Genomic DNA, 24,620 nt, shown 5'->3' with positions numbered 1-24,620 from the left:
TTAAATATTGAGTAAGTAAAGTATAGTTAATTATCTAAAGGCCAGGGAACGGTTGGAACAGAGTTACTGTAGTCACACGGTAACTGAAGGTCCATTAATGTTAACGTGAGTAGAGAGGTTTATATTTGATCTTTCTGGAATTAAAAAATAAAATGATAAATAATGCATTTCCACAATACATTATTATAAATAACAATGTTTTACAGAACATTAAAAAAAATTCAAAACATTGGGACATTTTCAAAAGAACATGCATTCATTTTAACACAAATAACACGCACATTAAAGAACTAGGAAAAATATATTTATTTGTCCTCATACTCCTAAATAATTTAACAATTAATGATAAATGAATGCTTAAAAAAATATTTTCATGTACAAAGTGGAAGAAGCTACAGCAGGACGGAGGGATGTATACCATCTTTTAAATGGAGAATATCTGTCGCAGTATTTTATCACTGAGAGTGGAAATCCACAGTGTTGTCTTCTCTTCTGGAAGACGTCGCTTCAACATGAAGCGGTCTGCTTACATTCCTCCTTCTCCACACAGTAACGGCTCACGTCATTTACACTAGTAAATAAACCCAGTCTCTGTTACGTCTGTTTATATGCAGCTGTTGTGATCACGACGGTTTCTTACTCTCCTCAGTAGCAGCAGCCGTTGACCTTTTGCAGGTCCCGCTGATGTTGGTGCAAACAACAACAAAGCAGTAGCCCTGCACAGAGGAGCAGTGACTCAGAGATTATCAGTGCACACCGACAGCACGGCTGCAGTGTTTCTGTGAGGAATATAAAAACAGCAGAGTACAAGGTGTTATCAAAATGACATGAAAGATCATTGAGTTGTCTCTGGTGAACCTCCTCAACCGTCCACAGTGGCCTGTGGGCCAGAGCACAGTCATAGCCTGTGGGCTTTTTCAGCTCATCTCTGAGGCTAAAGCAGGGGAAAAAAGGTTCAGGAAAGTGAATGAATAATGTTCTTTGCTCCTTCAGAATGTACGCCCCAGCATGGCTCTAAATATTAATGCCACCGTGGTTCACTCATTCAGAATAAACATCATGTTGGTCTGTGCAGGAGCTGCACTCAATAAACGATGGTACTGCTATTTCACTGCAATACAGTGTGTCCGTAAACTCAGTGTTAGTACAGCATTAAAAAACCGTCTCTCCTAAGCTGGTAATATTTTGGGCCAGGTTTAGAGGAGAGTTGGACGCAACAAGAAAGTGGGAGAAACTGCCGGCACCAAACTCCCACCAGCAAAGACAAAAATACACTTTTTAAAAAATGTTTACCCTGACCCACAACCCAGTGAATTGAAATACTACTGAGAACCTGATAACATGTATATTTTTATCTGTACAATCCACTGTATGAGTTGCTGCCACCTAGTGACTGGAGGCTTGTTCCTCACGCCCTGTTCTGGTGTGGTGTTTGTGTTGAGTCGGCCCACCACTGGAACAGTTCAAATTATATTATGTTGGAGTAGGATTTGGACCAACAACCCCTGGGACCAATATTGTTTTACATTATGAGTCATTACTAATGCTATGCTAATGTCACATTATATTAAACAGAGTCCTTCCATAATTCCTTGTTAATAAGGATTAACAGAAAACAGAGTGGTGGATGTCTGAACCACTGGACCACCGCACGGCCTCGTCCATCATAATTCACCAGCTGTTTGGGCTCGGAATCCCCGCTCCTGTAAGAGCTGGACCGGGGGGGGGGGGGGGGGGAGGGGGTGTCACCAGAAAGCACTACAGCTGTGGAGTGGGAGGATACCATTTCTGTTCAACCCTCAGTCACTACAGATGTTTCAGCTTCTGTGCTCTGGCTCTCTTTAAAACATTCCCCAGGCTGCAGCACAGCCACACAGAGTCATCTGGGCATGTGCATTATCTCTATGGTTAAATTAATACAAAATAAATAATAAAACAAATTAATATTAATATTCATTTCTATGGTTTAATTAAATAAAATAAACAGTTTGGGCAGTTCCAGCAGATATAACAGTGTATAAGGTGTACTGTATTATGACCAGATTTATACAACCATCATCACTGGGAGTTACTATACAAACAATATTATATGGGATAGAAATAAGTAAGACAGTACATTAGCTCTACATACACACGTGTCGAGCTGAGCCACACTGAGCTGCTGTGTTCTACACCTCCTGTTTCTACATCCTTACAAACACATCCTGTGTGAGTGAAAGGTGAGTGTGATAATAATCAGGGGAGATAATGCCACAGTAGTGTATGCTTAACCTCTCAACACTGTGACTCATTTCAGTTACAGGGCAGAGGCGGTGCTGCTTAATTATACCAAGACCCCAAAAGGGGAGTGGGTGGCGGCGAGAGCTCGGGTTCCCGTTCCCGTTCCTGTCCACCTCCGTCGGTTCCTGACACTCAGTGTGAGACGCCAATAGGAGCAGACGGTGGGGAACGAGACAAACGGAAGGGGCGGAGGTGTGAGAAGTGAAGTACGAGGTGCAGGTAGAGAAATGTGTGTGTGTGTGGGGGGGGGGCATAGGAGGGGGCACACCTCCCCTTGTGCCATTTAACCTGGTTATTAGAGTTCAAACTCAACACATTTCTTCAAGGAAACAATTAGGAAAATGAAACAGACTGCAGAGAAATGTGGGAAATGTTACATCTCATTTGGAGGGGCAATTAGGAAATGGAGCTCAACTGAGCTGGAGAGGGTTTATTTATGTGCGGTTGAGATGAAGGTAAGACTGTTTGCACAAGCCATGATACTGGCAGCTGCACAGGCACATACTCCCCCTGGCACTGTTGGTTCTGCCTGATTATTTAACAGGAGCAACTGGAAGTGGTTGACATGGTTTCATGGGCTTTGTGCAGTGCACACTCCTCAATTATGGATGGGAAATGTGACACTGTGACAGCTGTAGCTCTCAGGGGGTCAGAGAGGGGGGGGGGGGGGGGGGGGGGGGGGGGGGGGGGGGGGGGGGAGAGAGAGAGAGAGAGAGAGAGGGAGAGAGAGGGAGAGAGAGAGAAGGGGAGAGGGTGTGAAAAAGAAAGCGTACATCTGCAAAGAGTAATTCTTTCTTCCTCAAGCAGTGAGGAAAGAGACAAGCTGGAACACACACACACACACACACACACACACACAGGAGACTCTCCTTTTTCTTGTTATATTAAATATGCCCTGAAAATGACAGGAGGGGTGGAGGTAATGAGGAAATTATTCACAATCCCTGACATGCTTTAAATCAGATTATAATCTCTGCCCCACTTCGTCTACACACACACACAACCGCACACACACACATGCACACACACATACGCAAGCAAATAACCTCAGAGAAGCTCATCAACATCTAGCTCGGGCTGAGACAGGAAGTGAGGAGTGCTGAATGACCCACTACTTTCTCTGTGGCTGCTTTCAAAGTGAATCCAGCCACAGAGAATGGTGGGGCCATCGTGGGTAATCATTATGCCTAACGCTGGAGGGAGTGACTCTGCAGGAGGAGGGGACGCACCAAGAAAGTGCGTTCCTCCAACAGCAGGCTTTCTAATGAAATGCATATTAACCAGCTGTGAAGAAAAGGATACAAGGACAGAGGGAAGAGGAATGAGAGAGAGAGAGAGAGAGAGAGAGAGAGAGAGTGGCTGCAGCTCACATACCTTCACACAAGACAAAGAGAGCTCTTTGTGGGGCATTTAGTGTTTCTCACACTGAGAGAGAGGCAAAAACTTTGCTGCTGCGTTCTTCACAGAGCTGGTAATGAGCTCTGTGCATTTCCCCGTATTTTCCCCAGCTGTTGCAGCAGGCAGCGGTGAGCGTGCAGTAACAGTAGCAAATTGTGCTATTAGGTGTCAAAACGCCTCTGCCAGGCTGCTGATATGAATCAATTCCACACTCCGGCAGCCATGACACATGCTGTCCTCCTGTTTTAATAAGAGCCAGTGGTTCATCACTGACCTTGCAAAGCAGCCACTACATGTATGATCTATGGTAATGTATGTAAATCAGGACCAGCGACTGCATAAATTATGGCTGAGGATGAGCGTGTGTGTATGTGTGTGTGTGTGTTTGATGTGCACTGGGCTCACAGCAGTGCGTATTGAATCCTGAGGTCGGAGGTGGAAGGAGTCGGACTCAGAGGCAACAACAATCAGGCCAAACAAACACAGAAGCAACACACACACACACACACACACAGGTGCAAAGATACATGCAAGAGTAAGTTCACACACACACACACACACACACACACACACACACCGTTGTTTGCTGTGTGGACCCATACAGTATACAGTATAGAACTACATTTACAGAACCCACACGGTGGTTTTATTCACACACTTTAACTTTAAGTACGTTGGAATTTCAATTTCACCCTCACCGGTGGTGACAACACCGAGCTGCGGCTGTAACGGAGCTCAGCCGCACTAACAGGGATGCTTACGATCCTGTTAACCAGAGTTTTCCAGGGCAAGTGTTTGTCCCTGAGGACGGAGGAGGAGTAACGAGGCTAGGCTGTTGTCTCTGAGATATCTACCATCACAGCCGAGGCCAAGAGCAATAACAACAGGCGGACGGACGGACGGACAGACAGACAGACAGACAGACAGACAGACGAACAGACAGACAGGGACGAGTGCATGAAACAAACATGTACTGTACAGAAGGAGAGATCTAGAAATGCTGGAAATGAGTTTTTGCTGCTTACATAAAAGACTTCCTGTCGATGAATGACCACGGAACATACTGTACACTGGACACCAACGCCGATATGTGTAAAAAAAAAAGCATAGATGTGGGAAAAAAAGAAGCTGAGTCAGGCATGTTAGAAGAGAGAAATGAAATACATCATTAAGTGGAGGTTCTCCTGAAGTGGACGAAGCAGTTTTTTTTACATGGAATTTTAAAACGTATTTTCGTATGTTACAGTCAATAATCTGTAATTGTTTTAATTATTTTTTGTTTTAGTACTGGATGACGTACAAAACCAGTTATCTTTCTCTCTTGGTCTCAATTCTAACAATTATGGGATGGCCTACTCTATTGATCAATAACATTTATTTGACAATTACTGTAAACGTTAGCACAAAATTCTATCTAAACACCATAAGTATATTGTTAAACCTGGACAATATAGATGTCATCCCTCATTCACAGCCTGATGAGCAGCGTTAAATAAAATCACATTTTTCCCAGTGACAGGTAGAAAATATGGAGAAAATGAGCGAACAGCAGGGGCGTTTGACTGAGTCCTCTTCAGCTCCTCTGTAATGATTGTTTTATTCTGCACCGCAAAGGAAACTCCAGCGGTGGTTACTGTAATTAGCTTTTCGCAATCAACACTGAGATTATTCGTTTAATGACTGAGAAAAACAAATGGAATCAATCCCGCTGCTGCTGCAGGAGCGCGGCGTGATCAGGATCACGGCGTCATTAGGAGACCTGCTTCACACTTCAAATTAGCATCAAACACCTCGGAGATAATTAAACTGAGGTGGGGGTCAGGCCACCCAGAGACTTGTGAACAACAAATAATTGTACTTGCTCATTGTTAGGAGGGGTGGGTGGAGGGGCGGGGGGCTAGCATCTAACGATTTATAACAAGCATGAAAAGGCCATTCTATGATGACCTGTTCAACTGATGGCTGAGAGTGAGGGAACATTAATGAACTCCACGGGCTCTACTTTGTATAAACATACACGGTAAACAGCAAAATATTTTTTAAATTGAAACCATTACCAATAGGTTTGGTCTTTTAAGTGTTAAAAATAATTTTAATAATTTAAAATTAATTAGGTTTTACATGGATAATCCTGAATGATGTTAAAAATGTCTACATTCTGTGATCAATTCAAAGTCAATTTATTGGAATGTGTCAGCAGATATTAGTTTTTCAACATGTGGCCATTTATTGCATAACATTCCATATAAGTTGAACTGTATTCAATTGAATGGACTTATTTTGTGCATTTTTTTAAGTGCTCTCTGTCACAAGGATTTGAAGACAACACAGAGGACGGTACTGTATGTGTGGAGACGGACGGGACGAGACACGTCAGGGTGGAGTGGTGGAGCAGAAATGAGACACAGTGCTGTTTTACTGACTGGATGCTCCCAGCCTTATTTGCATTCACTGCAGACTGATAGCTGTGGCACAGACCTAACCAAGCCCACCACCAGCATCGCCATGCCTCAGGGGAGCGCCTGCTGCTGCTGCTGCTGCTGCTGCTGCCACTTTCACTATGGAAAGATGTTCAGCACACAAAAATATAGCAAGACCAAAACAATCTAGAAAAAGCAGCATAAATATATCAGTGCAACAACAATTTAACACATGTATCGATATCAAAACAACCAAAAACCAAGACACTGACCTGCAACCACACCAGGTGAGATAGTATGGATTGGTCTAGACCAGTGTTTCCAAACCTTTTTGAGCCACGGCAGACCACCAAACAACACAAAATGTCTATGTAATGAAATCTAATAATCTCAATAATCTCAATAATCTCATAATGAACTAAAATCTCGACCTGTTTAATTGAAAACAACGTACCCACGCCCCCCACCCGCATCCCCATGCCTCGGGGGAGCGCCTGCTGCTGCTGCTGCTGCTGCTGCTGCCACTTTCACTATGGAAAGATGTTCAGCACACAAAAATATAGCAAGACCAAAACAATCTAGAAAAAGCAGCATAAATATATCAGTGCAACAACAATTTAACACATGTATCGATATCAAAACAACCAAAAACCAAGACACTGACCTGCAACCACACCAGGTGAGATAGTATGGATTGGTCTAGACCAGTGTTTCCAAACCTTTTTGAGCCACGGCAGACCACCAAACAACACAAAATGTCTATGTAATGAAATCTAATAATCTCAATAATCTCAATAATCTCATAATGAACTAAAATCTCGACCTGTTTAATTGAAAACAACGCTGATTTACTGGCAGAAATTGAAGAAAGACACTCACAAAGATCTTCTTCATCAGCTCTGATTATCTTTGTTTCTTTCACTGTGTTATTAATCCACTTAAACCACTAAACAGTGGTTAAAGTGGACGGCGGTGTGTCTACCATGCATTGTCCTTATACACCTGATGACATCCATATGCAGGGTGAACCACTGTGACACGCCCCATTGTTTTCATACCAGCAGACATTCCAGATCCCTGCCCATACGAGCATGACACATTCCTCAGTTGAATAAAGAATTAGGAAATGTAGAATTTGTAACTTTCACTCAAAGAGGAAACACAACGTTGTCCCTTCAAAGCTCAGTTCAAGAGGTCAAACACAGGGATCTGTGATGTCACCGTCAGAGAATTCTAGCTGTTTGACTTTGACAGGAACTCAGTCACGTCCTGGCCTAGTTTCACTGTGGGCAGAGGTGATGGTCCTGGAGCCTCCTGCTGGGCCACACAGCATCTATCAGCTGCAGTAATTAAATGCAGCACACAAGTAAACACGGTCACACACATACACCCACATGCACTAATTGCAGGCAGGAGGTATCATGATCATTACAGGCCAAATTAAAGCAATCAATTGAAGCAAGAGACCAGCAGAGAGGAATTCAATCACGGTGGCCTGGTCTCTGCAAAAAAAACCACATCCACTCTGACGCAAACGCAGACTCAGCTGGGCCGGCCGTCTGCTTTTACACCGCAGATACATATGCATTTAACAGATTCCATGTTGTGTGAATCTTATTTATGATGTCGAATTATCTTCTTTTACATGCCAACAAAGAATCCTCTGGCTGACACTGGCGGCTACGGTGCCGCACACATCTGCAAGACATTTACTTGTTCCAGAGTTTCTCCAACATAAATACACTCTCTCCGGTGAGGAAATAAAGAGCCGAGCATCATGGGAGAAGTGTGGCAGGTACAGCAACGCTGTTTGTTAGTCTGTGCAGCACAGGACGTTGGCGAAAATGAACACATCTGCCAAGATCAGCCTGAGCATCTCCACACAAGCTGGCTGGAGGGAGAGCAAGAGCGTAAGTGGATCCAATTCCAACATTCCTCGTGTTTTTACAAACACATCATGCTCATGTCACTGGGGAGCCTCCTCCTTTTTCACCCCTCTTCCCTCCCTCCCGCCCTCTCTCCCTATCAGCCAGGCCAACTGTTGCTCCATCTCCAGGGCAGATTAGGGGAAGTGCTGGCTCCTGAAGAATGCAGGCCTGCTGCTGCTGCTGCTGCTGCTGCTGCTGCTGCTGCTGCCACTCTGAGTTGAGAATTTATTAGGACTGGCGTGGCAGTACAGGCTTTTGGCCTCCAGCTAGCAGGGGTAAGAGGAGGAGAGAGCGGTGGAACTGCAGGATCTCTGCTGCAAAGAATACAAGCTGTCATCCAGGTGCAGGTCAAGGATGACGGCGGCGGCGGCAAAATAATTTTGCTGCCTTATATTTATAAAGCAAGGTTTTGACGCTACTTTGAATTCCTGTATGGTTCAAATTAAGAAGAAGACTTATATATAAATGTGGAGTTAAAACACTGAACACATCATCTCTGTTCATGATCACATTAAACACAGTACCCGACGGGCTGCAGTGAGAGTGTTAAGCCCAGGTCTGGACTGTAAGAACAACAGCGTTAGGTCACCACTCGAACAAGATGTGAGCAGTGATGTGAATCCATGGTGAATGACTAGGAGCCTCCGTCATTAACGCGGTGCCCTAGATCTCGTCCGCTCACATCTATCAGAGTGACAAGTGAGAGGTTGTGTCATGGTTGAGGAAGGCTGCTTTTTCACAATCAAACCCATCTATTAGGATAGGAGAGGATAATAACCATCGCATATCTGTGCCACTGGCCACCGTCGCAGGATGAACAGCCGCCCTGAGGCTCAAATATAGATGTGCTGTGAGGGCTGAATGTGTGGAAATGTGTGGCGTTTTATAAAACAAGCAGAGGAGCCCAGAGGTCACAACTCTGTTCACCTTGGTGGCTGACCAATGAGGATGAGCTGAGAGAGCAGCATGACATGAAGCCCCACTTCTATCTGCAGCTAGGAATATACTATAACTATATATATATATATATAGATATAATCTATATATATATATATATATATATATATATAAACATACGTGTTAGTGTTTAAATGATGAGTGCTTGAAATTTTTGCATCCCACTTCAGCATTATGTAATAAACGTTATGTAGTAACATTATCATTATTACGTCAACAACCAACCACATTACGGTTGATTTCTTCATTAGCAGCAGTCATATTGCGATTAACAATTATTCCTCCGCAGCCATCGATACACGAATAATTGAGATTGTAAATATTGCGTGTGCCGGTCTCTACCGTCTTTAGAAGATTATATTACACCACCACCTTCTGGATGTTATGTGAACTGCAACAAGCGTGACGCTGACCCAGAGTGTTTCTGAGGTTCAGCTGTCCAGCCCTGTGGACCAACATGAGGTGCTGGTGACAGTGTTTTACAGTTAAAGGAAGTAATTTAGCAGTACGACCATATGCTTCAGAACACCTGCTACTGTTATTGGGTATTTGATTTCCACAGATTAAGTCCTCTAAATTATTCTAATAGGAAACAGGGTTTATAATAATTAACAAACCCACACAGGTGCAGACATAGTTTTATAAATTTTTCTGGATTTTTACCCAATCAACATTTTCTTTGGTCATAACCATAAGAAGAGGATATTGCATTTAATACACAGTTTAAAAGTAAACAAACGAAAATATATTGTCCAAATATATTGGTCAATCCCCTTGGGATTAAAAGATGTGAGGGATGAAGATCTGTCAAGAAAATGTCAAATAAATAGCTTTTAAAGCTGAGATCTAAAAATAAACATTACGGTTTGTTTAAGACCGTGACTGAAACCCAGTAATTAAATAAGTGAACCTTGATCCAGTTTAAATTAGCCTGTTAATTATTAAGAACTAAACAGTCTGTGACCAATTACAAGACATCTGAGTCCAAGAACTCATGGAACAGTCCACTTAACCTTAAGCCTGCCTTAAAGCTCTAAATGAAATTCACATCTTTATAATGACTTTTATTTGAGCTGCAGTAAAGCTGCTTTATATATATATATTTATTTATATACAGTATATATATATATATATATATATATATATACTGTATATATATACTGTATATACATACATAAATCAAAAAGGTTAAAAGATAAGATAAAGTAAATACATTCAATTAGTATAAATATGTTTTTAATTAAATAAACTGTAAATAAATTAAAATAAAGTGTTAATGAAACTATAGCCTTGTTAGTGTCTTAACCCATACTGTCCCGTGGACCTTGTGGCCCACAGGGGGCAAAACTGAAAGTTTTTTGCAGCCCTCTAGGTGATGCTGGTGACCCCAGTTTGGACCACGACCCTATGATTAAGAATCACTGGGGCAGATAAATTCAAGATACATATTTGAACTTCGGTTATCCTATTTAGGATAACTAGGATATCATATTAGAATGTGTGTAAATATATGAAAAAAAGGTATGTTCATGTAATAAGTGCCTGTAGAGCCACAGTTGAAACATCAGATAAAGAAAATAGCTGCCACCGTGAAGAGAGAGAAAAGCAGAGCGACAACTGAGGATATACGTCGTCTGTCAGAAGCAATGTCAGGTCACTGCTCTCCTCATCTGCTGCTTGGCAAACTCCATTCATCTTGGCAGATAGCAATTTATAAGTGGAGTTAACCTCCCTCCACAGACTCCGCTCTAATATCCTGACTGGGCCAGTACAACTCTATTGACAATTCTATGGAGCAATAACACAATTACAGGGCGAGGGATGGAGCCAGGGAAGAGCTCTGACAGCTGCAGTACATTAACCTCACTTCAACACAATAGCCAACTGCGTACAAGATGTAGGTGATGTCAGGACAGGGAGACCAAACTGGTCAAAGCACTTTGGTAAAAACTGCCTCAGATCACAATGTGTCAAAGGAATAACTGGTCATACTGGAGGGATTAGAGATAAGGATCCAGGAGTAGTACTGAAAATATTTCACTTTTCAAGTTTCTGGAGGTTCACAAACTCCACACAAAAATATGAATTTTTAATTTGTCAGCCTGCACGATAACTTCTCCAGTCTCAGAAAAAAGTTCTAATGAGTCTTTATCTCAGGATGTACATTTTGATACAAACAAACTCACAGATTGTGTCTTCTTCTTCCTCTCTCGGCTGCTCCGTTCAGGGGTCGCCACAGTGGATCATCTGATCCTAGTATGGAGTAAAGATTTGACACAGGTAATTAGAATTTTCCTTTGCATTATTATTTAAAATTGCTATCTATATTAAAATATGTTAATTTAAATATGCTCCATCTTTGCAAAGACCTTAACTAAAAATGTGCTTAAAGATTTTTTATACATTACAATAATTACATTTTCAAACAAATGTCACAAAAAGCAACAGGATAAACGAGATGTGTAAGTATTTCTTATTTATTGTATTTCTGTACTTTATAATTGTTTGCTAGACATTCGTGTTGTGAATAAGGTTGTGATACTTAAATTCATCAGTGGAACTTTTGTATAAAATTACCTTGATTCCTCGGCGAAGGTGTCATTCCAATAGTCTGCCAGTAGAAGGCGAAAATGAAGCAGTCTACAGCCAACACACTGCGAAAAGTCCAACAAAAGAAGCCGAGGACGTCTATCGTCGTAAACAACGTCAAGATGTCCGAATGAGTTGCTAATAGCTAAGCCTAAAAGCTAAACACTTGCTTTTCTTTTTGAGTTTCTTTATTTATGCTTAGTTTATAGACGATAGACTTTGTATTATATGGAGTTTAAAAGCTTACCATGAAACTCCGGGTGCAGAATGACAGGTGAGCTGGAGCTTTCCGAGCCGGAAGTAAGAGCTGTTAGCCATAATCTGTTAGCTGCTAATGCTAACCAAACTGCACCTCTGTTTACTGATCAGCGTTGTATATCAATGTGACCAATGCTTCAAATGTGAGATGAGAACTTCCTTCTACGACAATAACATATCAGTTTGTAAGGCTTGTGCTTCTTAGTTTGACAATCGCGGTTAGTAATAAAAAAAAAACACCTCCGCCTCAAATAACAGTGTTCTGTTTACCATATTGGACATGGCAATTGTCTATTTGTCATTGATTTGTTGAGTATTTCCGGGTGCTTAATACAAGTTTTATACAAGACCAAAATACTTTACAATATATACGTTAAAGTTGTTTGCTACCGTAATGTCTATGTATGTATCTGTGTGTTTGTGAAGACGTGAAATAACGGCTAGTGTTTTATAGTAGTACTCCAAGTTTTTCACTTAAGTAAAAGCTGAGGTGAACCTATTCAATTGCTTTGTAAAACTTTAATCAAAACAAAAATAGCCAAAGAAAAAAGCTATCTACTGGACTGTTAGCACCATGGGATAATCATTTTGACTTTACTTTATCATTTAAGTGTTTTGTTTCTGTGTCAAAGGAGTGATGTCAGAAGGGAGTCTCCTACTGTAATGCAGCCTAAGTTAGGGGAACAAGACCCCCAAGCAGTGAATGGTTTGTCACTACCTCTGCAACCAGTGCTACTCACCAGGACACCAGCTTCAGGCGGAGCGGCTGCTAACACAGACGGCAAAGAGGTGCGAGTCCACATGATTGGAGGACACAGTGAGTCCAGTGGAGGCACATCCTCCAGGAGGTCTAGGGGCAGCTTCCACGGTCACTCCCACTCACATGGACACAACCAGGAACATCATCATCATTCCAGTGCAGAGCCTGAACATGACCATCCTGACTCTGACCTGGACTCAGGGGAACCCAGCACCTCCTTTTCGGAGCTACGCTGTCTCTTCATCTGGCTCCAAAAGAGTCTTCCTTTTGTGATCATACTGTGTGCTAAACTGCTCGTACAACATCTTCTTGGTAAGAACAAGATTTAATAATGTAGAGCACATTTTAACATTGATAAAGAAAAATACATTTGTCTTTCCCTTTTGATTTCCAGGTTTAGGTATTGGTGTTGGCCTGTTTACAACTTTTTTATATGTGAATGAGAACATTCAGAAGCAGGTCTTTCTACAGGTATGTTAGTGACACGAGTCCAGTTGTTTAGGATATTCATCTCCTTCATGCTCATACTGTTGAAATACTGTTTTTATCCCTGTGTCTATTCGCAGAATCATCGCTCAAAGCTACGCTGTGTGTGGCTGCTGCTCTTCCTGCTTTCTACTAGTTTTCTGCTTTACTACACTTTCTTCACAGAGTCACTTTACTATGGGTAAGTTTTAGCAAATCGCCTCTGTAAAACAGCGTGAGTGTACATCATGAGACTTTAATGGGTTGTAACTTTACCCCTTCAGCCTCATCTTCCTCAGTCCAACCATCCAACCACTGGGTTTCTGGGAGGTTCTTTGGACAGTTGGCATCACCAACTTCACAATAAAATTCCTCATTATGGGGATAAAGTGCCTTATTCTGATACTTCCCTCCTTATTGGTGTCCTACAGAACCCAGGTACAATAAATTATGTTCTTCCTGTTTGTCAACAAATATAAAAACTTAAGCACATACCCACTTGTCTTTTAATGTCTCCAGGGGAGATGGCTGATGCTGACTGAGGAGCTGGGTCAGGTGCACCAGGCCATGGCTCCAGTTGCTCAGTGGTTCCGCTACTTGGTCATCTACCAGGAGGCTGATGGAAACCTGGGTCTCACACTGGGAGTCCTGCTGGCTTTGCTCTACCTCATACTGAAGGTCTAGAACATTACCTGTCACACAAATCAAGAATGCATAAATGATTAAAAAAAAAAAAAAAAAAAGCTAACACTTGACCATGACGTTGATGTCTCCTTTAGCTTTTAGCATTGTACAAACAGTGGTCATCTTTACAGAAGACTGTGAAGCTTTGTCTACAGGGCGAGGTCAGTGTACTAAAGAGAGAGTCTTTATAGTTATTTAACAACTGTACTGACATGTTTCTGTCCTCTAACATCTCCTCAGCATACAGACACAGCAGCCAGTAGAAGTCAGTGCAGCGAGGCTGGAGACATCTGTCCCATCTGTCAGGGAGAGTACAGGGATCCCCGGGCTCTCCTCTGTCAGGTAAGAAAAACACTCTATATACATTTAACATCTCATGGCCAATCATTAGTCATAACAGCAAACTTGACTCATGAACCAAAGTGTTAAAACTGCACCCCTGTAGGAGAGGGATGTGCACTGCATACTGTGTGCTCGCAAAAACAAACCGCATAAAAGCCAAACATCAACTGACATTGACCACTGTGAAGTTCACTCTAACATGTGTGTCTTGTCCAATGGTTCTTTCACCCTGCTGGTATTACTACCACACTGACACTGTCTCTGTTTTACAGCACATTTTCTGTGATGAGTGCATCGCTTTGTGGTTCAACCGCGAGAAGAGCTGCCCGCTGTGTCGCACTGTGATCACAGACAAAGTCTACAAATGGAGGGACGGAGCCACTTCTCCACACCTGCAGATTTACTGATCCATGAGACACAGCTGAAAGTATTTGGAGTGGGACTTAAGTATTTGTCTGCATTGAATGTGATTTTCTTTTTCTTTTCCCCATGACTGTCAAATCCCACTGACAAATGTTGTACACACTGATTGATCAGCCAAGCGCTGTATACACTGTGGGCCAAGGTCAGCAAGGGCACAGGAGTTTGATTTTTACTTTTTTAAGTTGTATCTTGTGTTGCCCTTTAATTCACTCTTTCACACTTTAGTTTTAAGGTAAACTTTCCTGATGACACATCCTGTTTCTATTGTTTGTAAATATGGTGAAAAAAAAAAAGAGTTATATTTAAAGTATTTGATACAGATTTGATCTATTTTGAACAAATGAAAAACACCGGCTATTTAGTTTCCGAGTGTTTTTTTTCCATTTGTGTTCAAGTCTGATTTACAACAATAATTGTGTATTAATGCCACAGTGTGAATGTCAGCATCTACATCCTGCATCTTAAACGGGTTTAAGTAAAACATTTGATTAAAACCTAATCCTCTTTCAGCTAGGATTTAAAATGTGATCAACCTTTTTCTTATCCTTGCAAAAATGCTATTATGCTTATGTAATTGATTTACACAGAAAACAATATTTTTCTATGGAGCCTCATTTTTGTAAAAACCAAAGACTGGCAAAAACATCTATTTTATTTTGTACCAAATTAATTTCATTTATACCTTTATCCATTTCAAACCATAAACAGAATCAATAAAGCTCTACAATTGACAATTGGACTTGTTTTATATATGTATAAAAAAAACAATATTCAAAATACAAGTTACACAATTGTGTGGAGCTCATATAGAAGTATTACCAGCAGCACAGTTGATTAAAATGAACATTAACCAGGTTTGATAATCTTGGAAACCAAATATTTGGAAATGTGACTTTATTATGTACAAGATAACTCCTCCGATGGGGCAGACGACACGGCGAACAAAACGGTAAAACGCACTCTTAGCCTAAAGATGATGTCCCCAGCCTCAATGATGCTGCTCTAAACTGGAGCCAGGTGTAGAAAATCTTTACAAAGTCACAATTCTTATATAAAAAGGCACACAGCCAGTGCCACAGTAACTGCTCTTGGTTTAAGCCCTGTAAAAGAACCTGAAGTTTTAAGTTTTCTGAAAACCACTTAATGATACAAATACTGTAATATTAGTCTTCATCCTTAATTCAAGTTAAAAAAGTTAGAGGTCTCTGGAAAAACTGTGGGAGTAAAAAGACAAAAACAAGTGATTTTACACATTCTGATGCCTTATCTAAATAACATTAAATATTAAGTTGCTAAACAATTTAAAAAGAAGAAACTAGTTCTCGTTTTAAACGAATGCATAAAAAAAAACAAAGTCAAATGGACTTTTGGATATATATATATAAAGTTTCTTTTACCAGAAACGTAGAGCAACAATGTGGAGCGTCATGAAGTTTTTACTGAACAGTCATCATCCAGTTGGTCCCTGACCTGCACAAATTAATTGGTCCATGTTATTGACTACTTCTTTTCTCATGGTGGGTTTTCACTTTGTTACTGGCATGAGCTCCTGTCTGTGTTTTGGTCAGTTTTTGATGACTCAGACAGACGTTTGTCCTGCTATATAAATGTCAGCTGTTTCACTCTGGTTTTACAGTTCCTAAAAAGGCTAAAAACAGTGAATGTACAGACATGAACACAGCCAGTTAGAAACAGTGGTAACAGCAGTACTGAGAGAGTCCATGGGTCACTGGCTACCATTCAAAGAGAATCTGGTCACATCCATTTACTTTCTTCATTTAACGTAATCTGGCAATATTTCAAAATAATGTAATTCAGACTTGGATACTAACAGAATATATCTAAAATGTTATATTTTGAAAATGTACTGATCTTTAATGATTCAACGATCAGCATGGTGCAACCAACCGTTTGCTGTAATGGCCGGTATAGGTGGACCAATCCTTGGTTAAAAAAAAAAAAACAGTTGGAGGTTGCTGTAATATTTGACATGTTAAAAGAAAAATGACTGTAATGTAAATTTAAAAAACCAAAAACAAGTATTAAACAGTAACATTGTGACGACATTTGGACTAAGAGCACCAATAAATCATGATCAGATGCCAGAAATCCCACAGAAAAAAAACCTCAGCTCCCAACCTTCAGCCAGATTTCCTTCCAAAGTTATAAACCTCTCTCAAGTGTGTAAAAACAGACTTTTGTTACCATAAAACTAGCCCATAATTTCCACAACCTGTAAAAGTAGACTGAAACCATTTAGGAAAGAAAAAACTGGTAATTAAAAATGGACAACATGGGAATGATATTAAAATGGTGATAAGACAACAGAGGAGATGAGAGGTAGACAAAAGGCAGCCAAGATTCTTTTTGTATAAAACAACAAAAAGAAGTTGATAAAGATAGAAAAAGATGATTTAAATGTTAAAACCCCCTAAAATACAAGACAGCAATGTTACCATGAAATAACTAAAACTCGAGTGCACACTCTGCAGAGGCTTTTTGTAATGTGCTGTTTCAAGTTTTACAGAAAACAAAATCCCCGCGAGTTTAAATCCAAGAATGTAGGAATTTCCAACACAGTATTCAGTAGAATCAAACTAAAGTACTGGCATAAAGTATTATACATCACTAAACAAGGTCATCATTTTGGGACACTTTAAATATAGCACCACTTGAGGTGAGAAGAGGAGGTTAATGGTTTAGATTTTTTTAAACTTAACAAGGAATTCCATACTTTATGTCTGATATTAACAAATGCACATTGTTGTGTAAATGTACTGCATACAGTGATATTTTTCTTAAATGGTTTCAGTTGGATTTTTAACAATATTTTGCTTTGTTGACCGATATAAGAAATTCTCGGTCGACGGGCATCTGAGGGCTACGAATGGAGATACAAAACAAAGGAGCTCAGGCAGAGGCAGGACGATACTGGAGGGCAGAGAAAAGGAGGTGCTGCTGGAAGAGCTGGTGCGCAGACCTGACAGTGTCAGTCCATAAAAAAATAAGTTTTTGTTTTTTTTAAAAAAAAAGGAGGGGGAATTGGAAGAATCCTAAAGTTTGCAGCCACGCCCAACGTCATAGATTCATGCGTAGATGTTTGGGGCGTTTCGAGTTCATAGGGTAGGCCTGTTTTTTGTAAGTCCCTGCGTTCATCCCAGAGGGGTGCCTGATGGGAAGCGGTGCGGAGGCCTCCGAGGCACCGCTGCTGTTTGTATCCATCTGCTCCACTGCTGACACGTCCATAAGTTGCTCCCCAGATCCAGGAGGCAGCAGAGACGGGCAGCCGGTCAGCGTGGACCCCCGGGACCAACAGTCTCCAACCGAAAACTTAATTGGACTATGAAAAACCAAAAAGGTGTTTTATTCTGTTTTTTTTTAATAAAAGACTATTGATTCTTTTGTCCCAGAGCTACCTGGTTGATTTATTTCATTATATCCTGGAAACAAACAAGCTCAGCAGTTTGTACATCTGACCACAACATACATGACCAACAACAAATGTGATTTATTGTCAAGCTCTCAGAGTGGAACTGCTGTGGGACCAGGGAGATACCTTTATTTACGCTGCATGAGTTTATTTAGGCCAAGTGGGCTACATTTATTGGGTCAGTCCATGAGTCACTGATGTGGGTAGGACTTGTTGTGGGAGAAATCAGTAATTGACCGATGGCAGAGGGGAAGCAGAGTCAAAAACAACTTACCTCACAGGTGTTCTCGGGCTGCCTGGGAACTTCCGTGGTGAGCGGACTTTTGGTTCAAACGAGAACTTCTCTTTGACGTTTTCAAGCACAGATGGCGCTACATATGTGAAGCCCTGGGGAAAGGAGTGGGAGACAAAAACAGCGGGGAATCTGAGTCCACCTCTTCAAAGACCTTTCTGAAAACAACCCACAGCTGATGATGAGAAATGAAAACGCTGAGCAAACTGTATCATGCAATGTGGTACAAGAGTGACTGGAGCTTCCAGGAAAACAAGCTGGACTGATCCAGATGGAAAGCATTAAGCCATTCCTGGAAAAACGTCCTTTGAAATTATAAAAAGTCCAGAGATTATTGCAAATGTTTGGATAAAAAAAAAAACAAAAAAAGAAGAAAAAGTAAATGGCACACGGTTCTATTTACAACCATCTTTTTTTAATTTATAGTTTTAAAACCAAATGAGATATAATCAGTGGTCAAAGCTGAGGTATCTTTGGGTAAAACAAATAATAAAGAGCAGTGGACAACAAGTTCTGGGTGCATGAATTTTCACAACACTCGAAACATTCTGAGCGTCCAGATCTACTGACCAGCCAAATCAAGTTTTGACTTTAAGATAAAAAACAAATAAATAAAAAAAAGCAATCAAGTCATACTCTAAGAAAAAAATATAAATTAGAAAAAATTGTTAAGGGTCTCATCTTATGTACTTTTTTTAACCAATAAGGACAAAATGCAACAGTATATATAAACCTACAGACTGTGTGGTTCATCAGGGATAACTTCTCAAAACACAGCTGGGACCAAAAACAACAGACATCCTCTCATTTCCTGGAGGTGCTGAAGTCATCACTTACCAGGAAAATTTGATTGGCACTTTCACTGAGTGCGGAGTCGTCGGGACTGTCCACCGGAGTCTGGCTGGTGAACTTGGAGTCAAACTGGCTGACGTCATCGGCTGATTGCTGCCAAAAAAGAAAATAGGTCACTTCTTTGTGATGCTGGGAAGGTCAGAGAGGCTGCAGCAGTAAAAATACTCACCAGGAAAGGTTTGAACGGAGGCTCGACTTTGCGAGCCAGGAGGTCATCCCAGTTTATTTGCCTGAAGAAAGGGTGAGTCTAGAAGAGGTGTTGACATTTTTTTAGCAGGTGAAATGACAGTTGGAGGTCTCTGATGAGAACATTAACACAAATAAAATATTTCCTCTGTGGAATGGAATTAAATGTTTTTAGTACCTGGACCTCAGCAGCATCTCCAGGTCCAGCTCCGAGCCTCAGTGAGGCGTTACGTTTCAGTAGCTAAGAAGCAGAAAAGAATGTTTAAACACAGCCCTTTTTCTAACGCTTCATAAAACAGTCAAGCAAAGATTTGTCAACTCACCTTTTTCAGAAGGTCCCTGGCTTCTTGTGTGAGGTAAGGTGGAAGACTGAGTTTGCATTTCAGGATTTTGTCAATGGTCTTTTTTCTGTTTTCACCAGTGAATGGTGGCTATTGAAGTGAAGGTCGCACACAGACAAGAGTAAGCAAAAATTAAAGAAGCCTGTTTATGGACACAGTGGTCTGTGTGTTTATAGGTGTTGTGGACTTACTGCGCCTGTGAGCATGTCATACATGAGAGCTCCTAGACTCCACCAGTCTACTGCGCGGTTATGTCCACTCCTCATGAGGATCTCTGGAGCCCTGAAGAAGAAAAAAAATGTGAGAACCAATTCAACAGAGCAGACACAGACAGCAATGGTCAGTCTCCATGTGTCCAGTATCTGTATGATGACTAACATGTACTCGATGGTACCACAGAAGGTGTGGGTGACTGTGCCGTCGTGGATAGACTCTTTGCAAAGACCAAAGTCTGTCAGCTTCACATGCCCTGTTAAAACAGAACCACAGACCCAGCATGAGGGAAGTTACAGATGAACAGGAAAGAGAGTTCAAAAAAGGAACATATGTGCAAAACGATGGAAGTATTTACCATTGTTGTTGAGCATTATGTTCTCTGGTTTCAGGTCTCTGTAGATGATTCCCTTCTGATGCAGATGACCCAGTGCCATGGAAATCTCTGCCAGGTAGAAACTTACAAACAAAATAAGGATTTAGTTCGTCAGTAAATAATATTGTTTTTTCAGTTCTGGTAAGTGTATAACATGAAAATGTAATTTCTGTGTACATTTACTAATAAAACTGATATTTGACATAATTCACTAAAAAAACACCTTATTTATCAAGACATTACACAAGTTAATGTAATATCTTTTTACAGCTTCACATCAGTCATGTGGTGCACAGACTCATGTTACTCTTAAAAGAACATTTTTTGACCAAATTGTCTTTAAAAAAAATAATGGGGCTCAAACCCTCAACAATATATTTACTCACCACGCCGTGTCCTCCATGAAAATTCCCTCTCTCTCCAGTTGCATGAACAACTCTCCTCCTGAAGTAAACACATCAATATTTCTGTTAACTGTACTGGTTTATAAAAAATACACTTTTTACTGCGTCATGTGCTCACAAATATGAGTCTATGACAAATGTATTTTGGAGGTGTCACATGGCATGGCTCACCGCTCAAATACTCCAGGATGAGGTACAACTTCCCGCCTGTTTGGAAAGCATAGATGAGGTCAACAATGAAAGGATGTTTCACCTCCTCTAGGATATTCCTCTCAGCTTTGGTGTGAGCCGTGTCCTTTGCATTACGTACAATCATGGCCTTGGTAAAAAGGCAGAAGCACAGAGAGTTAGGGATTTTAATACTTGGGCATTTAGTGAAACTCAATAGATTGTTGGAATTGGGGTCTTTTAGTGGTTACAGTAAATATGCAGCTTCTATGAATAACTAGTGACACCATTTATTTGAAGGCTATGCATTTTATTCTCATCTTCTTTCACTGAATGTTTAATCAAGTCAGCTATGCTCTTATTTTGTTTAGACTGATATTTCTTAATTTCAGATTACATAATTTTTCACATTTTCCAATGTATTCATTGGCTTTAGGGTGGACCTATGTTCAGGTGTACTAAAGCTAATTTAATTTGCAGAAAATAAGAATTGTGATAATGAAAGTTATCCCTGTTGACCCTGAAATCGTCTGACAAAGCACAACTAAAAATAATTAAATACAGAGAAACCTGTTTACTCACTTTCTTCAAAACCTTCATGGCGAAAATTTTTTCAGACCCAGCACCTGATACCTTCTTAACTTGAAATACCTTTAAAGACGACACCGGGTAAAAAAAACAAAACAGTTATGACTTCAGGCAATGAAAATGGACACCAGTTTCACAGTCTTTCCCGCCAAAGCATCATGATAACTGAGGCTATGAAAAGGAAACAACACCTGATGACCAGTGAATAACTGAGATTTTTCCCTCATCTTGCTCTGCTTCGTCAGTCATTACGAGATGGTTTCTTACAACAATCATCATTCATTCAAAAAGGTTCCACGAGTACTGATGTGGATTTTCAGATATTCCAGATATTAAAGTTACAACACTTGTTTACTTCATTGAACTACTGTGTGTTTATTGAAGACAAAGTGATTACAAATATTTTATTTTCTGTAAGAGCATGTTCAACCCAGTGATACTAAGAACAGCCAATGATGACAGTTGACATTTACAGTCATCGTAATAAACTCAACAAGTTAAATAAGCTATGTTAGAGAACTACAGAAGGCAAGGATCAGCAACATTCTCAAACATTCTGTGTTGGATCTCTCAGCCATTTTTCTAAGATGGAAAATGTCTGGTGTCAAATCATCCATAATTTTATGCCTCACCTTTCCATAGCCACCTTTTCCCAAAACCTTCAACAGCTCAAAGCACTCAGGCCTGATCTGCTCTGTTCCCTTGTTCACGCTGTTCTCTGAAATTTCAATCTTTTCACAATCATCCATGTAACTGGAAAAAAATAAAGAATGAAGACAACAAATAAATTCACATTCCCAAGAGAGATTGACAATGTCTAAGACAGACATGGGCAAGTAGTCTTAAGGTATAGTCACTTTTTTAAGTCTGTCACTGGAGATGGTTGGAAAGAAGGAAAATCATCTGACACAAATTTTATACAGAGTAATTAAACTAATCTTCTGTATGGCCAAATGGATTATACTTACAAGTCAAAACCACTGCACTGGTCCATGTACTCACTGATGTGACCCTAAAAAACACAAAAACAAAACAAGAACTGGTTACTTTTTTGAAGTAATTTAAGCAAAAGTTTTTAAAGATACAAAATGTAATAATAATAATAATAATAATAATGATTCTTAATATTTTATTCTGATCAACCATAACCTAAACACAACTTTCAGGTGACGTGAATAATAATGCATCATAGTGCAACATAACCTGAACTTATAATGTGTACTTCAAGTTTCTCATGTCCAGACAACCAGGTACAGTTTGTCACTGTGACATCAACAAACACTTACGCAGAAGACGGTTAATCACCGTTAAAGCATTTCAAGCATGTCACTACACCTGGTTATCTAAATATAAAAAACTTTTGGTACGTATTATCTGTATTAAGACAACGTGAACTCAGTGATAATATTGCCATTATCTTTATATCAACAGCTACTTTTAAATCCCACACAAACAGTACACTATAATTCCATTGCCACAAACCATAAAATCACCTTTCTTTTATATCTTACTTTTGACACAGACATACATCCATTTACCAAAACCCTCTGCCCATAAAGCTAATAACAAAATAGTGTCCATTTGGCTAGCATAAACAGCTAACTTCGGGTTAAGTGAGGATAAAAATAAAATGAACACAAACGTGGAGTCTTTGGGGGGAATAAGTCTGTCACGTCTCCATTAAATTACCAATGTCAGACATATTGTTGTCCGTCGGTGTGAACGCGTATCATAATATAATCTGTAAAGTGTGACATTTCAGGAAAACTAACAAATGTCGATTCAAAGCATGGAGTTAGCTTAGTCGCGAACCCATTATCGGACAACCAGCAACGCCCGAATTGGATATTTGCCTCAACTCCCCGTTCTACTTGTCTATTTTTTTTATGTTATTATTATTTCTATCAATTTTACTTTTGTCGTTAATAACATCACAATAGTATCATTGATTTTCGGTTAGCCCTTTAATTGCCGAACAACACACCACGTAACCTAAATGTTTGGCAGCGGTGTTTACGTTTACTTTGGTTAGTATACCACTACATCCCGTCTCCCATCAACACTGCTGATTTTTGGACGAGGAAAATGACTTTAGACTGCAGGCTGTTACATAACATTGGTAAATTAAATTAAATCCTGAATAAATACGGACAAACAGCAATTAATTAAGCACCACCCGAATCCGCGGGAAAGTGTCTCAGGGCATGTCCGATAATGTAAACCACACAAATGATGTAAGCAGCGCAGGCCTTGAGGCTAACTGCTAACAGCTAACACCAGCCAAAGCATTATCAGCCTTTACTCACCCCGTCTTCAAGTTCATCATCGGATACATTTTCATCCGGCTGATCCAAGTCGATGTCGAAAACTCCGGCCATGGCCGCGGCTCTTGTGTCTGCGTCTAACTTCAAAACAGAGTCCACTCCACGACCTCATGGGAGCTTCATCCCCGCCACCAGCAGCTGCTGCAGCGGAACAGCAGAAAGCGTGTCCTCAGCATCCAGCGGTGAACCCGAACACAAACGGCGGCAGAGAAGCCTCTAGTGTCGAGCTTTGGCACTGCTTAGTGCTAGAGAACCAACAATTTAGAGTCTAAATTGGTTCTCTATCTAAATTTTAGACAGTTTATCCTAATATCTAAGAAAGGTGCAAGCATTTTTAACAGTGCATGGGCACTCTGTGAATATGAAAGGCGTTTACTTTTCTGAAGATTAAATAATTTATCCCAGATCTCAACAAACAGTGTTTTATTTTACGTACAAAAATATTCACAGATATATTTATGCCAAAAACAGATTCACAACAATTTCCAACAACCTGAGAAAAGAAGAACCTTTTGTTGCTCAATTTCTTTAAACATTTCCCTGAAACATGTGACCTCAGTATTCTGTTGTAGTCTAAAGTTCTACATGGTGAATGTTCACAGATGCCAGAAACCTCAGTTGTCTTACTGTATGAACTTTGGCATCAACAAGGTGTTTTCCCCCTGAAAATTTTCTGACATGCTCAACTAGCAATGACCTTATGTCAGGTTAAAAAGGCACTTAATAAAACATCTGATTTCTTTCTCGTTTTGATGCTTTGGCTGGGCTTCAGTAGATCATCTTTTCTAGACTGTGATGCTATTAAACTCCAATGATAATAAGCAAATATGTACCCCCGACTTATACCAGCTACACAGGTATCAATAAAGTTAACAAACATGTCTGTTCATTTTCATTATGAAAGACTCAAACCCTGTGAAAAATGTAATTCCCTACAGCAGA

General features: G+C 40.4%; 2 protein-coding genes and 1 long non-coding RNA gene across 5 annotated transcripts; 1 reads left to right on the top strand and 2 right to left on the bottom strand.

Annotated features, from left to right (window-relative positions):
* Window positions 1-291: 291 nt before the first annotated feature.
* Window positions 292-12,705, bottom strand: LOC107990074 (uncharacterized). The gene is made up of 4 exons (XR_001761642.2): window positions 12,571-12,705; window positions 11,561-11,637; window positions 11,170-11,236; window positions 292-779 (listed from the first exon to the last, which is right to left on the bottom strand). It is a non-coding gene; the product is annotated as an uncharacterized LOC107990074 (long non-coding RNA).
* Window positions 11,644-15,238, top strand: rnft1 (ring finger protein, transmembrane 1). 2 transcript variants are annotated; one of them, XM_008332827.3, is made up of 9 exons: window positions 11,644-11,846; window positions 12,463-12,902; window positions 12,985-13,061; window positions 13,157-13,257; window positions 13,340-13,493; window positions 13,575-13,733; window positions 13,835-13,900; window positions 13,980-14,081; window positions 14,354-15,238. In XM_008332827.3, the coding sequence occupies exons 1-9, from the start codon at window positions 11,821-11,823 to the stop codon at window positions 14,486-14,488; spliced, it is 1,260 nt and encodes a 419-aa protein (XP_008331049.1). In that variant the 5' UTR covers window positions 11,644-11,820; the 3' UTR covers window positions 14,489-15,238. The 2 variants fall into 2 exon arrangements, with proteins under 2 accessions (XP_008331049.1, XP_016897326.1); XM_017041837.2 differs by lacking the exon at window positions 11,644-11,846 and adding an exon at window positions 11,865-12,015.
* Window positions 13,611-24,307, bottom strand: LOC103395203 (ribosomal protein S6 kinase beta-1). Of its 2 annotated transcripts, none has more exons than XM_008332831.3 (15): window positions 23,661-24,307; window positions 22,323-22,366; window positions 21,987-22,107; window positions 21,349-21,417; window positions 20,770-20,917; window positions 20,581-20,638; window positions 20,177-20,277; window positions 19,984-20,074; window positions 19,797-19,887; window positions 19,588-19,695; window positions 19,443-19,505; window positions 19,248-19,325; window positions 19,064-19,171; window positions 18,209-18,321; window positions 13,611-13,747 (listed from the first exon to the last, which is right to left on the bottom strand). In XM_008332831.3, exons 1-15 carry the CDS (start codon window positions 23,730-23,732, stop codon window positions 13,744-13,746), a joined length of 1,269 nt encoding a protein of 422 aa, XP_008331053.1. In that variant the 5' UTR covers window positions 23,733-24,307; the 3' UTR covers window positions 13,611-13,743. The 2 variants fall into 2 exon arrangements, with proteins under 2 accessions (XP_008331053.1, XP_008331052.1); XM_008332830.3 differs by lacking the exon at window positions 13,611-13,747 and adding an exon at window positions 14,788-17,844.
* Between the last annotated feature and the right edge of the window lie 313 nt (window positions 24,308-24,620).

Source organism: Cynoglossus semilaevis, chromosome 19 (assembly GCF_000523025.1).
Source record: "Cynoglossus semilaevis isolate Cse_v1.0 chromosome 19, Cse_v1.0, whole genome shotgun sequence".
In the NCBI taxonomy this organism is placed as follows: domain Eukaryota; kingdom Metazoa; phylum Chordata; class Actinopteri; order Pleuronectiformes; family Cynoglossidae; genus Cynoglossus; species Cynoglossus semilaevis.
The sequence above is the reverse complement of the archived record's forward strand: the minus strand, read 5'-3'. Positions and strand labels throughout refer to the sequence as shown.

Bases quoted from the DNA above. Each gene is read 5' to 3' on its own strand.
- rnft1 (XM_008332827.3), top strand. From the start codon at position 11,821: ATGAAACTCCGGGTGCAGAATGACAG. The intron at 11,847-12,462 runs GTGAGCTGGAGC...TCTGTGTCAAAG, and splicing joins CTCCGGGTGCAGAATGACAG to GAGTGATGTCAGAAGGGAGT. The intron at 13,258-13,339 runs GTAAGTTTTAGC...TTACCCCTTCAG, and splicing joins ACAGAGTCACTTTACTATGG to CCTCATCTTCCTCAGTCCAA.
- LOC103395203 (XM_008332830.3), bottom strand. From the start codon at position 23,732: ATGGCCGGAGTTTTCGACATCGACTTGGATCAGCCGGATGAAAATGTA. The intron at 22,367-23,660 runs GTGAGTAAAGGC...TGTGTTTTTTAG, and splicing joins ATGATGAACTTGAAGACGGG to GGTCACATCAGTGAGTACAT. The intron at 20,278-20,580 runs GTGAGTAAATAT...TTTGTTTGTAAG, and splicing joins TTCATGGAGGACACGGCGTG to TTTCTACCTGGCAGAGATTT.